This window comes from Mastomys coucha, unplaced genomic scaffold (genome assembly GCF_008632895.1).
Source record: "Mastomys coucha isolate ucsf_1 unplaced genomic scaffold, UCSF_Mcou_1 pScaffold14, whole genome shotgun sequence".
NCBI classification, from domain to species: domain Eukaryota; kingdom Metazoa; phylum Chordata; class Mammalia; order Rodentia; family Muridae; genus Mastomys; species Mastomys coucha.
Genome location: NW_022196896.1, coordinates 113,344,467 through 113,359,887, shown reverse-complemented (window position 1 = coordinate 113,359,887; position 15,421 = coordinate 113,344,467). Strand labels below are relative to the sequence as shown.

General features: G+C 46.4%; 1 protein-coding gene across 1 annotated transcript in view; it reads right to left on the bottom strand.

The window, feature by feature from the left end:
* The window catches only part of Sag (S-antigen visual arrestin), a 40,857-nt gene that overhangs the window by 2,575 nt on the left and 22,861 nt on the right, over nucleotides 1-15,421 (bottom strand). The window contains exons 11-14 of the mRNA XM_031368332.1: nucleotides 11,501-11,638; nucleotides 9,084-9,161; nucleotides 6,503-6,526; nucleotides 1,525-1,580 (exon numbers count right to left, since the gene is read on the bottom strand). Coding sequence (XP_031224192.1) covers nucleotides 1,525-1,580; nucleotides 6,503-6,526; nucleotides 9,084-9,161; nucleotides 11,501-11,638 — 296 coding nt within the window. The remainder of the gene's footprint in view (nucleotides 1-1,524; nucleotides 1,581-6,502; nucleotides 6,527-9,083; nucleotides 9,162-11,500; nucleotides 11,639-15,421) is intronic.

Genomic DNA, 15,421 nt, shown 5'->3' with positions numbered 1-15,421 from the left:
TGAACTCAGAAATCTGCCTGCCTGTGCCTCCCAAGTGCTGGGATTAAAGGCGTGCACCACCACCGCCCTGCTTGAAGAGCTCATTTTCAAGGCTGCTTGGCCAAGTGGTGGTGGCACATGCCTTTAATCCCAGCACGTGTGAGGCAGAGGCAGGTAGATCTCCTGGTTTGAGAGCAGCCTGGTCTACATAGGGAGTTTTAGGGCAGCTAGGACTGTCTCAGAGAAAGAAAGAAAGAAAGAAAGAAAGAAAGAAAGAAAGAAAGAAAGAAAGAAAGAAAGAAAGAAAGAAGAAAGAAAGAGAGGAAGAAAGAAAGAGAGGAAGAAAGAAAGAAAGAGAGGAAGAGGGAGAGAGAGAAATAAAGAAAGAAAGAAAAGATTGCTTGAACCTGCATTTTTCTGGATTGCCATCCTGATTAGAACCAAATAGATGCTTAAAAATAGCATTTTAGTGGGGCTGGAGAGATAGCTCAGCGGTTAAGAGCACTGACTGCTCTTCCAGAGGTCCTGAGTGCAAACCCCAGCAACCACATGGTGGCTCACAACCATCTGTAATGGAATCAGATGCCCTCTTCTGGTGTGTCTAAAGATAACTACAGTATACTTATATACATAAAATAAGTAAATAAATCTTTTTAAAAAGTAGCATTTTAGTGAGATGGATATAAACGAGCAAAATGTATGACTAGACTAGCTTTTGGCAAAGTCTACTGAGGGTTTTAATCTAAAATATTTAGTAAAGATACTTAGAGAAATTATTTTCTAATAGACTTGCTATTACCTAGGTTCACCTCAAACTTGTCCTCCTCCTGCCTCAGCCTGCTGAACACTGGGATTGCAGGCATACCAGCACACTTACCTTCATTTAACTTTTTTTTTTTCCTCAGAACCTCCTTGAGCTATAGCTTGTACTACATTCCATCCACATCTTTGTAGGGACAACGAGGGATCCCCAGTGTGACACAGATATGTGCAATGATTGTTCCGTTTAACATCCACATGCGAGCCAGTGGGCCGATCATCCAATGGACCGGAGGGGGTGGAGAACCAGGCTGACTTCTTTCTAGTGTTTTCTGTAATCTCATCACTATCACTACTTTCAAAACTATGTATCACCTTTTAAATGCCTGTTGACACTTCAAAATGAGAGGCCCTTTCTTCCTATACGAAGCAGAGCCTCAGGCTCGTCAAATGATTTGTCCCTTACACCATCTCTAAATCTAAAGTGAGGCCTGTGGCTAGCGGAGCTTGTGCACTGACAGAGTCAAAGATAAAAATCTCACTAGGTCATCCACACCCAACAGAGGGTAGGAATGCTACACCCTTCACACACCTATAGGAGGTAGACAGGCCCAGGACTGAGTAGGTGAACTGGCTCTCTCTTCTAGGCTGATCTGGTGGGTCATCCTGTGGATGACACCCATGCTCAGACAAATAGTCAAGGAAAACCAGGGATAAATTAATGCCTTAATAAATCTGCCAGTGGTAAATGGATGAGAGGCATTCTAGACAATGGGAATGACTGACCTGGGTCCTCAGGCTGTGGGTGCATGAGACGGAACGGCACCTCAGTAGCCACTTCACTAGAAAAAAAGGAAGAATACAAGCTAGTGAGTGCATAAACAGACACGCACACGCACAAACACACAAGCACAGAGCTACAGATCACAACAGCACAAAACTGGGGGCTGCAGAGAATCTCCAAAAGATTCATTCAGTGAGACTCAAAAGAAAGCAGACCACAGGAAGTGGTCAGGCAGGAATTTGAAATGTATTCCCTGGAATGTGGTCCAGGAACTTCACTCAGGCGTGGCTGAGGCAGCCAGTGCTTTTAGCTCTATGGATCCTAGCTGTAGTGATGTGACACTGTGGGAAGAGAAGAGATGAAATCCTACAAGAAGGCTGGTTACAAAACAAATAAAAAAAATAATTCATGGAGCTGGAGAAATGCTCAGTGGTTAGGAGCACCTGCTGCTCTTCCAGAGGATCCTTATGGTGGTTCGAAGATGATTGGCCCATGGGAAGTGGCACTATTAGGAGTTGTGGCCTTGTTGGAATAGGTGTGGTTTTGTTGGAGGAAGTGTGTCACTGTGGAGGTGGGCTTTGAGGTCTCCTAGTACTCAAGCTCCATCCAGTGTAGAAGAGAGGCCCTCCTCCTGCTGCTGCCCTTGGATCAAGATGTAGAACCCTCAGCTCTTGGAGTGACATGTATGCCTGGATGCTACCATGATGATAAAGGACTGAACCTCTAAGCTTGTAAACCAGCTCCAATTAAATGATGTCCTTTATAAGAGTTGTCTTGGGCCAGGTGGTGGTGGCTCACGCCTTTAATCCCAGCACTTGGGAGGCAGAGGCAGGCAGATTTCTGAGTTCGAGGCCAGCCTGGTCTACAGAGTGAGTTCCAGGACAGCCAGGGTTACACAGAGAAACCCTGTCTCGAAAAACAAAACAAAACAAAACAAAACAAAACAAAACAAATAAGAGTTGTTTTGGTCATGGTGTCTCTTCACAGCAGTAGAACCCTAACTAAGACAACCTGGTTCAGTTCCCAGCACCCACATCAAGCAGCTCACAACTGCCTGTAATTCCAGCTCTAGGGATCCAGCACCCACTTCTGGACTTCACAAGTACACACACCTTAAAGTAAAATAAATCTTTAACAAAAAAAACTATTCACAGCAGCATGGACCCATTTGAATACATTTGAAATTGGTATGTGAGGGGCTGGATCGTTAAGAGCACTGGCTACTGTTCCAGAAGACCTACCTGCCTTGGATTCCCAGCACCCACAAGGAGGCTCCCACAGCATCCATAACTCCAGCTCCATAGGAACTAACACATGCTTCTGGTTCTGTGGATACCAGACACGTAAGTGGTACGCAGACATGCTTGCAGGCAAATAATTAAGATAATTAAATAAAAAAAAAACCTTAAAAATAATTTTATTAGCTGGGCGGTGGTGGCACATGCCTTTAATCCCAGTACTTGGGAGGCAGAGGCAGGTGGATGTCTGTGTTTGAGGCCAGCCTGGTCTACAGAGTGAGTTCCAGGACAGCCAGGGCTATACAGAGAAACCATGTCTCTAAAAAAACAAAATAAAATAAATGATAATAATAATAATAATAATAATAATTTTATTAGTATAATAAGCAAAGAGTTACTGTAGTATATGGAAACCAGACTAGAAGCTCAGTGTCCCAGCCCTCCTCACTCTGGGCAGCAGTCCAGAGGCAGGGCACCCTGCGGTCACCTCTGGAAACCACTGTCCTTGACACTGCGGCTGTGGGCGTGACACTGGGGCTGTGGGCGTCAGTGGTCATAGCCTCCACTTGCAGCTCCAGCCCTTGGGGTACAGGGACAGAGGCTGCAGGTGGCCAAGGTACCCTGTGTGGTTCTCATCACTGGACTCCTTAGATTAACATCCCAGCAGGAAGTCAAGTAGTGAAAGCTCCTCCCATCATCTTGCACAGGGCATCTCTTTTTATGCCTATGGTAAGCTCTCCCAGCTGTTGTCCATCACGTGCAGCAATACAGAGTGGCCTCTTCACTCACTCCACAGAATCGCAGAACAATTTTAAGCATCTAGAGCCAAATTCTACGGCATGGCTGGATGCCCTGGAAGGGCGTGGTTGTCAGACACAGTCTGGGAAGCGGGACTACGCTTCAGGACATCATTCTGTCAAGTCAAAACTAAAGCAGGCAGAATCAACCTCAACTTCTGCTGTAACACATACGTCACTCTCTTTATACTTGCAGTCCTACAATGCTGAAAATAAATCTCTTCTTGGTTTGTTTTTGTTTTTTCAAGACAGGTTTCTTTGTGTAGCCCTGGCTGTCCTGGAACTCACTCTGTAGATCAGGCTGGCCCCGAACTCAGAAATCCACCTGCCTCTGCCTCCCAAGTGCTGGGATTAAAGGCACGTGCTACCACTGCCTGGCAAAAATAAATCTCTTAATCCCTCAAAATCATAATAATATTTTAAAAAGCTCTGTGAGGCTGGTACAAGGACAGGCACACCCATCTCTTGCAAAAGAGGCAAAGTAGCATCTGTCACATCTCTAAAACCAAAATGCTTTGAGACACATTGGAATTTATATGAGAAGAAGAAAGGAAAGGTGGGTGGGGGATCCCCAAGGGGGTCCCCACCTGCTCAGAGGAGGAGGGTGGATGGGAGAGGGGTAACTGGGAGGAGGGCAGTGAGTGGGATGTAAAGTGAATAAGTAAAAACAATTAAGTTAAAAAGAAAGGAAGGAAAGGAAAGGTGTCATAAAGATGAGCCGAAGGGAAATCTAGAGAAATTATGAACAGAAGTGGAGAGAGGGGATGAGATAACACACTATGCCCTACATTCCAGGACCTCTGCAGCCTACCCACCACTGACCCGCTTATAGTGACCCAGGTTCAGGCCAGGCCTAGATGAAATGTCAGGTAAAACACAGAGGTGGGCAGTCAATGGCTACTAAGGGCAAAAGATAGGCCAGAATGACTCAGCTCTAGACCTGCAACATTCCAACTCTCCACATCACAGCGATGCTAATCAGTCAGTTTGCCCAGGCGATAGAAGTAGATGAGAAGAACCCAGGCAAAGAACTATGTCAGGTGAATGCTTGTCTCAAATATTTCTAAACTTCTTGGTTCTTTGTCCATGATTCAAAACACACATTGTCACTATTCATATTTGCCAAAAGGTTGAAACAATTCAAGTGTCTGCTGGGAACTAAAGTTTCCAGAAAAAAAAAAAAAAGAAAAAAGTCACATCTTTGTTAAAAATTCTATAAGGATGAATGGCTGATTAGAAGTCCTGTGACTGTGGAGGGTAGGAATGTTGCAGCTCTGAAGTCAAAGTTTTCATGGCACATCTTTAGATGTTAGTAGCCATTTATTGCCTACTCTTACATTAGACCTGGCACCCTTGTATCCTTTGGGAGATATACAAAGAGACCCCTAGCTTCCACCAGCCCAAGTCTAAGAATGTCACCAACCAAGATAGTACCTGAAGTCTATAGCAGAGATTTTCCCACCTCACTCTAGCCTGCCCGACTGACGTTCCCACCAATGTGTTCTTTACAATACCTTGATTTATGATTTTCTTTGTTCTTTTATTATTAAAAAACCTTCAGCAACTATGTCAGAACGTGATGTTTGGAGACCTGAACCTTTGTCCTCCGGTCATTCCGAAATCCACTCTCTGAGTTGTCAACACCACTGACAGGTGAATGAACAAAATGTGGTATAGCCATGCACTGGAATATTACTCAGTCAATATTACTGAGTCATACTGCAGCAGACATACAACATGTTTAAGTAAAAGAAGCCAGTCACAAAGGCCATATATGGATTTTTCTTTTGAGACAGTCTCTCTATGTAGAAGAGGCTGGCATTGAACTCTGTTAGATCTGCCTGCCTCTGCCTCCTGAGTGCTGCAATTGAAAGTGTGACCTACCATGCCCAGATCAATTTTCTTTTTTTTTTTGAGAGGGACTCATGGAACCAGCCAGGCTGACCTAGAAATTTCTATATAGTTGAAGACAACCAAGAACTAATACCTGCCTCTACTTCTCCCGAGCTGGGATTATATGTGTGTAATCTCATTTTGGGGGAGGGATGGGGGGTGTGGTTTTGAGACAGGGTTTCCCTGTGTAGCCATGGTTGTCCTGGAACTCACTCTGTAGAGCAGGCTGGCCTCAAACTCAGAAATCCACCTGCCTCTGCCTCCCAAATGCTGGGATCAAAGGCGTGCGCCACCACCGCCTGGCCATAATCTCAGTTTTATGAAGTGCTGGGAATTGAACCCAGGGCTTTGTGAGTGCTAGGCATACGCTTCACCAGCTGAGCCACATTGGCAGCTCCAGCAGAGGGGGATCTATAGAGATAAAAGGCAACCAGCAGTTGCCAGGATCTGTGGGGAGAGAGAAGGAGTGATTGCTTAGCAAACACTAGGTTTCCTTTTCAAACATTAAAAATGGTTTTAGAAAAAAAAAAATTAGGTAGGGTGATAGTTGTATGACATTGTAAATGTACTTTTAATTCTATGGTGTATCTTTAAAAATGATTAAAACAGTAAAACATCTTATGTAGCTTGTTCTACACACACAAATGACAGCTGGATAGAGTATGCTAGTTTTCTGAGGGGTGTGTGTGTATATGTGTATGTGTGTGTGTGTGTGTATGTGTGTGTATATGTGTGTGTATGTGTGTGTATATGTTTATGTGTGTGTATGTGTGTATGTATGTGTGTATATGTGTGTGTATGTGTGTATGTGTATATATGTGTGTGTATATGTATATGTGTGTGTGTGTGTCCTTGCCCCGTGCACGGGCTGCCTGTGGTCTCCAGCCTCTCTCGGCTGCTAGTGACAGCTCTGACCACACATCTGAGTCAGCACGCATCATTCCGTTATCTTTGAGCACTGCTGCCCAGAAACTGGTTTTTACCAGTTTCTGTTTGGCCACAGGCTCCTCGCCCTCAGCTTGCAGGGAACTGAGTGAAGAAGGGAGGCTTACCTGGAGGTGAGCTCTCCTAGAAAGCTGCAAAGCACAAAGCAGATAGTCATGATAAGTCCCTGGGGGCCATACAACCTCAAGCCCAAGGTTCAAAGGTAGGACAGTCCCCGACCCAGCCTGGTAGGCGTAGCTCTCACTAGCTAACGTGAATCCCCAAATTCGTCTGCATCACAGGGTCCCTCGATGCTCAGTTTCACAGCTACCTGCTGTGGCTTTCTCCTCTTTCTCCAAAGGATTTCTTAAAAAGTAGACTGACTTAGAAGGGAACTTAAGTCACAGAACCAGACGTTTTCAGCCACCTTATGGTGGTGGAGCATGCCTAAGGCCTCAGTCCTCTGAAGAAGCAGAGGCAGTGGGAATCTCTCTCAAAATACATTTTAAATCTTGAGAGAGGGAGGGGGAGAGGGAGGGGGAGGGAAAAAAAGGGAGGGTATGGGGGAAGGGGGCGAGGGAGAGGGAGAGGGAGGGGGAGAGGGAGAGAGACTCCCAGCCACAGAGGCCATGGGGATGTACCATTACAGCTGTCCCTGTCTCTCTTACTCTGTGGGACACTGGTGTCAGAGTGCCTGGTGGGGTTGTTCCCAGTGGCAGTGTCTTCTGCAGAGGGTACTGAATTTGCATATGACCCGCATACACCTTTCCCTAGACTCTGAGCTATCCCTACTTTATTTACCATGCCTTAGGGATAGTGGCCTGTATTGTTTAAGGAATATACAAGATGAACAGCCTGCACACATCCAGTTTAGAAACACTTTGTTAACGTTTCTTGGTTTTGAGACAGGATCTCTTAATGTAGCTCTGGCTGGCCTTGGACTAGAAACTATTTTTTCCCCAAGTATTTTTGTCATTTGTTGAAGTTGATAGAGTATTCAAAGATATGGAGAATCAACTGTATTGCACTTATTTATTTATTTATTTATTTATTATGCTTACTGTAAGATGAAGCTTCACCCTGTTTTTAGATCATAGAGGAGAAAAAACATTTGATTTGAAAACACCAGGAATATCCAGGACAGTCAGAACTATATAGTGAGACTGTGTGTAAAAAAAAAAGAAAGAAAAAGAAAAAGCCAGGCAGTGTTGGCACATGCCTTTAATCCTAGCACTTGGGAGGCAGAGGCAGGTGGATTTCTGAGTTCAAGGCCAGCTTGGTCTACAGAGTGATGGACAGCCAGGGCTATACAGAGAAACCCTGTCTCGAAAAATAAAAAAATAAAAAGAAAGAAAGAAAAAGAAAGAGACAAGAAATATAAATACCACATTAACCAGATATCCAAATCAGACCCAAGCAAAATTGGGCAACTCTCTCTCTACTTAAAATTAGGGACACATGGGGCTGGAGAGATGGCTCTCAGTGGTTATGAGCACTGACTGCTCTTCCAGAGGTCCTGAGTTCAATTCCCAGTAACCACAGGGTGGCTCACAACCATCTGTAATGGGATCTAATGCCTTCTTCTGGTGTGTCTAAAGAGAGCAATGGTGTATGCATATACATAAATAAATAAATATATTTTTTTTCCAAGACAAGGTTTCTCTGTATATAGCCCTGGCTATCCTGGAATTCACTCTGTAGACCAGGCTGGCCTCGAACTCAGAAATCCTCCTGCCTCTGCTTCCCAAGTGGTGTTATTAAAGGTACGTGCCACCACTGCCCAGCTTCTTTAGAACTCTTAATAGCAGTAATTTTGTATGAAAAGAAGACCCCCTAATTCTCTGATTACATGTTAGGGATTGGAAGGAAGGAAGACAGGAAGGAGGGAAGAGAAAAGTCTAAGATAGAAATAAACTTTTTTTTTTAAGTCCTCAATATACCAGAATTTAGAGCAATCCTCTTACCTAAACTTCCCAAGAAGTGGGATTACAAGTGTACATCAGCAAACAGTACTTGAGTTTTTTTGTTTTTTAAGACAGGGTCTCATGTATCTATCCCAACCTGGCCTTAAACTTTCTACATAGCCAAGGATGACTTTGAACTTCTGAATTCCTGTCTCTAGTTTGCAATGCTGAGCACATACCATGTCTGGTTTTTGTGGTGTTAAGGATCAAAGGTAGGGCTTTTTGCCTGTTAGGCAAGCATTCTATCAACTGAGCCCCAATTTAAAAAAGCAAAACCGAAGCCAGTTACCAGGTATCACACTGCTCCTTAATCCTACCTCAGCCTCCCAAGGTGGTTCATGCCCCCACACTGAACCCAAACAAAGGAAGATTTACAGAGAGTTCATTAGGCAGCTACTGATCTTTCTGAAATTTGAAAACTAAACGGATGTCATTCTTCTTCTTTTTTTAACCCAGCAAGGCAATTTACTTTTACAAAGGGGTCTGGCTGCCATTCCTGCCTGTCAGCCGCCACTGTGTGTGCAGATGTACACCCAGTTGTGCTCAGTGGTTCTCACGGGGCATGTCTTTCCCCTTGCTCTTCCACTTACACATTACCTCCAACAAAACTGCAGAAGCTGACAACTGGAACCATGCCAAACTCTACGTAGGCATCAGTAGGCACCTCGGGCTTACTTTGCCATCCACCTGCCAGTCACTGAGGAGAGGAACAGACCGCGCAGAGATGGGCGCACCCAACACTTACCCCGACACAGTGAGCTTCACCTTGATATGATAGGACACCAGGATGCCCATGACGGTCCGGTCGATGCCTTCCTTGATGCTACCCAATCAAGAAGGAGAAGAGTTGAGAGCAGAGCCAGGGTGGGGACCATCCCTCTCCTGCCAGGGCCGCCATTCTGAAGATGGTGTCTCAGACCTGGAGAATTCCACAGCCTGCCCTCAGGCCTTAGAACTTCATCCAGTAGTGGGGCTGGGGAATGGGTTTTCTGTATCTCTCCCTAGGGTGCTAACACAGGGCACAGCATCTGACCTGTTTCACTCTCCTGTTTCCTTCCTCCACCCTCTCCCCCACTGCCCTGCCCACCATTCTGCAACTGCTGAGTCCTCAAATCCTAAAGCCAGAGAGTTCAATCCATGCAGGTTCCAACTTCAGCAAACTGTCTTTGATATGCCTTTGCCATATCCTACCCAGCTAGGCCCCGAGGCCTGAAAGCACCAACCTTGCCAACTCCAAACCCTCCCAGAAGGCCCTTCTCTTCTCTACACCCTGACACCTCCAGCTGTAAAGCCTTCCTGGACGCAGCCAGGTAGCCCAGGACCTCACTCTCTTTGCTCATGAGAAAGCCACAGAGGCACTCTCCTCTAACTTGATCACAGGATCATAGCTGTTCTGGATTGCACCCAAAAGCTCTGTGTGCCCAGCAGCCAGCATGGCCCCTGACATCAAGGGAAAGTCTGCTCAAGCGGATGAACAAGGAGTGTGACATGTGACCAATCGGAGTGAAGGGTTAACACTGTGAACATGATCATGTTTGGGACTCCTAACCTCAATCAAGGTCCTCAGTGGACATTTTGTCACAGAGTACTATCCCCTATGACCCAGTGTGGAAGACTCAAGTATCCTATAATGTCTCACAACAGAAATTATGGGACGGAAAATGACTGAAATCTATAAGCTACTGTGAACCACAACAAAATCTCAATGGAGAGCCCTGAAGGCAGGAGGCATAGGGAACTTATGTTGGCAGTCCTGGGCTCTGGGGCTAGGCCAGGCAGGGAGAACTGTGTCCAGCCTGAGGTCTTCTGCCAGATCATGTGCTCTAAGACTACTGCAATCCCCGAAGAGCATCATCATCTGGTGGAAGGATGGAGGCACGACCTGAGGCCACACTCTTGCTGGGATCGGCCTGTAAACTTGCGCTATAGGGAGGACTCAAACACAGGGAACAGAACCTGTCAGGGTTCCCACCACCATTTTCCTGAGCAGGAGAGCCAGGGTAGAGTGGACTTGCTCAACAATTAACTCTTGGCAGAAGGGTGTGACGTTGGCATCAGTTCATTTGCCCCCTTTAAATTGATCTAAGGGCATCAATTTTCGTTCCCTGGAATTTCACGAACATGTTTTAGAATCTAACACAGACCAAATAACATAGATAGTAGAAAATCCATTGATTCCAACCTTCATTCTGCCAAATATTCACTGTGCCCACTACTAGCCTCACAGAACATAAACTACAGGTCTGTCTGGGTCAGGACACTCCCCCTCCTCTGGTGTTGGGAATCACTTCTGAGGGGAGCCTACTGGGGCCAGGAGGGAGCCCTCCGCACATCCTATGGGAAAGGGAAGTATGTAGGCCGCAAGCCTGGGTCTTGGCTCCTGCCTCGAACCATCAGCGGTTAGTAGCTTACAGTCTCTCATCAAATGAGGCCTAAAAGGGTAGCTAGCAGCTGGTTTCACTGTGGGGGTTTTCCCCTAGATCCTTTGCCTAACTCCATCTTTTGCAGTTCTCCAAGACAGAACAGGTAAGTCAGCTCCCCTTTTCAACAAAATCTGGTGCAGGTCAGTAGCCAGTGGGTCTTCCAGTCTTTCCAGGTGGAAATGAATGAATGAAAATAGCCTGGGCTGGTGAGATGGCTCAGCGGGGAAGAGTACCGACTGCTCTTCGGAAGGTCATGAGTTCAAATCCCAGCAACCACATGGTGGCTCACAACCACCAGTAATGAGATCTAATGCCCTCTTCTGGAGTGTCTGAAGACAGCTACAGTATACTTACATATAATAAATAAATAAATCTTTAAAAAAAAATAGCCAAATACAACAGCTCAGTGTATGTGTTTAGGCACCACACTTTACGTTCATTGTCTCAATTAGTCTTCATCACTGGCATGTGACATTGGAACTTGTGTTTATTCCCACTTTACAGACTGGAAACCAAGGTTCTCAGAGAGCTCAAGGAATTTGGCCATGGCCACCCACAGGGCAGGCAGTGACACTGTGGTTGGTATAAGGCTCTGCCCAGAGCCACCTAGGGCAACCACCACATCATCCATGCCACAGTGGAAGTGGGAGCATTACTGATATGCCCGCCTGTGAGCCCCTGGGGAAGCTTAGTACCAGCTCTGCGCTGATGACCCATTCACGGAGCATCCGGGACTCACATGGTGCTGGAGGCCAGGTTTGTGTCCTCATGCTTGATCTTCCCATCCAGCGCGATGCCTCTTCTTTCTCGGTTGTTAGCCAGCAGGGGCACAAGCACCAGCGTCTTGGTCAGAGTGCTATTTGGCTGCACTTTTTCTCTTGAGGAAGAACCACAGAGAGTTTTATGGCTGTTACAGTCACAATCAACATCATGCCCTGGCCACCACTAACACCTCAAGACCCTACCTGCACTGAGCCTTTTCAGCGTCAAAGTCCCCTCACCAAAGGGATATCTTGTTAGTCCTGAGCCTGGAGGCAGCAAGATTGGGACATTTCAGGGCTGGAGAGATGGCTCAGTTAGTAAAACATGTGCCATGAAGGAAGCCCGATGCTACCAGGTGCAGTGTGTCTGTAAACTACCAGTGGAGAGCTAGAAAACAGATCCCAGGAACTCATAGGCCTGCCAGTCTCACTCAGTCACTGAGATCCAAATTTAGTGAGAGACTTTGTCTCATAAAAGTAAGGTGTAGAGATGGCTCAGTAGTTGAGAGTTCTTGACTCTCTTGCAGAGGACCAGAATTCAGTTCCCTGCACCCGTGTGTTAAATCACAGCCACCCATAACTTAAGTTCCAGGGGATTCCAATGCCCCCTCCTGGCCTCCAGAGGCACCAGGCACAAACAGGGCGCACACACACACACACACACACACACACACACACACAACACATAACTTACAAACAGCACACACTCACAAGGTTGGGACATTCCCTCAAGCTTCTTGACCTGTCCTGAATTACTAAAACCTCTGAAAGATTCCATGAGGTTAAGTAAGACCAATAATCAGCAGTGGCGGTACATAGCCATAATCCCAGGGCTCAGAAGATTGGGACAGGAAGATCATGAGTTCTAGACCAGCCTGGACTACACAGTGAAAGTCGGTCTTATAAAAACAAAACTAAACAGGGCCAGAAGCAAATGAAACACACTTAAACTAGCTGAGTGTAGTGGCATTGCCCTTTAATGCCAACCCTTGAGAGGCAGAGACAGGAGAATCTCGGTGTGTTCAAGGCCATCCTGGTCTACATAGCAAGCTCCAGGACAGCCACAGAACCTGTCTCAAAAACACAAAACAAACAAGGTCAGCTACCTCAAATGTCCACTTTCCTCCAGAGACTTCCTGAACCCCATTGTGGGCAGTGTCAGCAAAAAAAAAGCTCATGCAGAACCACTGTAGCCAAAACTGTCTATACTGTGAAGGTCAGGCAGTGTGTGACTGATGGGTCTGTAATGGCTTATAACCCAGATCAGTCTGATCCGTTTGCTTTTTGTTCAAAGAGCTCTCTCTCTCTCTCTCTCTCTCTCTCTCTCTCTCTCTCTCTCTCTTTCTCTCTCTCTCTCTCTCTGATTGTTCTTTGAGACAGCGTTTCTTACTCTGTAGACCAAGCTGGCCTTGAACTCACAGAGATCTGCCTGCCTCTGCTGGGATTAAAGGCGTTCAATGTCACTGCCCAGCTTGGCTCACCTCTTTCTTTACTGGGGCTTCTTCAGCGGGCTGTGGGTTTCCTTATGAGTGAAAAGACAAGGAACCTCGCACTGAGGAGCAATTCTGGGACTTGGCTAGAGACACAGCATTCCTGGGGTTCCAGAGATCTGGGCTAGACAACTCACTCTGCAGTACATATACATCCTAGCAACCAGGCCTGGGCTGAGGATAGAAGGTGGAGTGTGGCCTGCCAACGCTGGCTGGGAGCCAGCATCAGGACCACTTCCTGAATGAGTTCCCAGACATCTGGAAATGTGAACTGCCTCCCACGGGAAGGACTTCCCTGTTTGCACCCCACCCCCCCCACCCCCCAGGAGTTTAATACAGCTTCAGCCTCTAGTGAGTACAGGAAACCCTCTGCAAAGTTTTGCTTGAGCTAGGGGTGGCCACATCCTACCACCTGGGTTGTGGCTCCCCTCCCCCCCCAACATCTCCCCTCTAGCAGAAGGGGGCCCTTGGGCTACCCTGTACTATGGTAGAATTTTCAGAAGCCAGACCCACAGCTGTGCCCAGGGCCATTAGGATCTCACACTGCACAGCCAACAGCAGCTTAGAACTGATGTTTGATGTTAGAGCCCCAGGAGCTGGATGTGTCTGGAACAGTGGCTTGGGCTCTTGCAACCTTCTGAGTGGCTTCTACATTGAGACCACTGTGAGAGTTAATTGTAATGGGGGGGTCTTGAGAAGTGCCTTGGAGATGAGAGAAGCACAACTCAGGATGGATCTGTGAGAACATTTCCAGAGATTAGCCCAAGGGGAAGACTGTCCTGGATACGAGAGTCACCATCGCAGAGGCTAGAAGCCTGGCTGTCATCAAAGGGGGAGTAGGGGTGTTCTGCTAAGGTCTGCATTCCCTGTTCCCCAGAGCTGCTCTGCTCTGCCACACTCACCTTGCTGTGAGTGACAGAAACAGTGGATGGAAACAGGTATTCCCCATGACAGTTTGTTTTCTCAGATATGTGTCTAAACGGTGAAAAAGCTAACATGATCTGGCTCTGTTTCTAGACTCCTCTGGCCCCCTCAGGGAAATCCTAGAATGGTGTCAACTCTCCTGAGGATCATAGGGTCCAAAAAGCACACAGAGTTTTGAATGAGAAACAGGAAATTTGATAGAGATGCACACACACACACACACACACACACACACACACACACACACACAGAGTTATGGAGCACCTGCCAAAAGGCTCCCCACTCCTAGAACAAGATGTGGAACAGAGGCAGCTTGCTGGAAGTCACCATGAGGTGCTCTTCTCTTTCTCAAAACTATATACTTACACTTAAATGCAAGGCTGTATTTGTTTTTTTCAGTAGTAGCTTACTCTGAAGTTGGATTTTAAATATGTAATATGATCTCGGTGAATCAGGTTTTCTTTCCTCACCACATACCCCTCCCTTCCACCCCAACCTTCCTGTCACCATGGTAATGTTTTCTGTATAGAACATGATAGCTAGAAAAATGGAGATGCCTATCCAAGCCTCCACCCAGCCTATGTATTAAATTGACTACCCCCACCCCCCAGCACAGTGCAGAATACCTGATGGGCACAAAGAACCTGTACAGAGATTCTGGGAGTATTTTGAGTCCACCAAAAAGAGACAGCCATTCACAAAAAGCTCAGAGTGGATCCAGTTTTCTAGTCCAGTTGTCATTGCTACAAGATTTTCAAGTTAAGATGATTAAAAGAAGCCCCTACCCACATTTGGATAGGTCTCACTGTCTGTGATTCTTCTGCGAGAAGCTCTTAGGTCCTAGCTGCTTGTTGTGGTCGTAAGCTAAGCACCTCTCCCTTTTTTTTTTTTTTTTTTGACCTTCATATTTAGGCTTGGATTAAAATGTCTTTTAAAAATATTTATTTTATTTACTGTGTGAATGAGTGAATGTGCATATGTTGGATGCCCATCAAAGTCAGGGGTATCAGCTATCCTGGAGTTGTAGTTATAAATGAGCCACCTATCATGGGTACTAGGAACAAACTTAGGTCCTCTGTAAAACAACAAAAAACAAAACTAACTCTCCCTTTCTCCTTCCCTCCCTCCTTCTCTCCCTCCCTCCCTCCCCCCTCTCTCTCTCTCTGTCTCTCTGTCTCTCTCTCTCTCTCTCTCTAGCTTAGTTGTCATGGAAGGTGGCCCTCTGGTTAGGATGATAGCCTTTACTGTAGTAGAATCTGCAGAAAGACTATGCCAGATACACACACACACACACACACACACACACACACACACACACACACGCACGCACCCACAGACGCACACGTGCGCAAGCGCACACACACATACATATTACAGCCCTAGCCTGGGCTAATAGCTCATTTAGGCATCTTCTGGGAACAGAAAGAGCATCTCATTCCTGTCAACACCTTCTAAGTACACACAGAGAACCACCCCCCCCCCCCC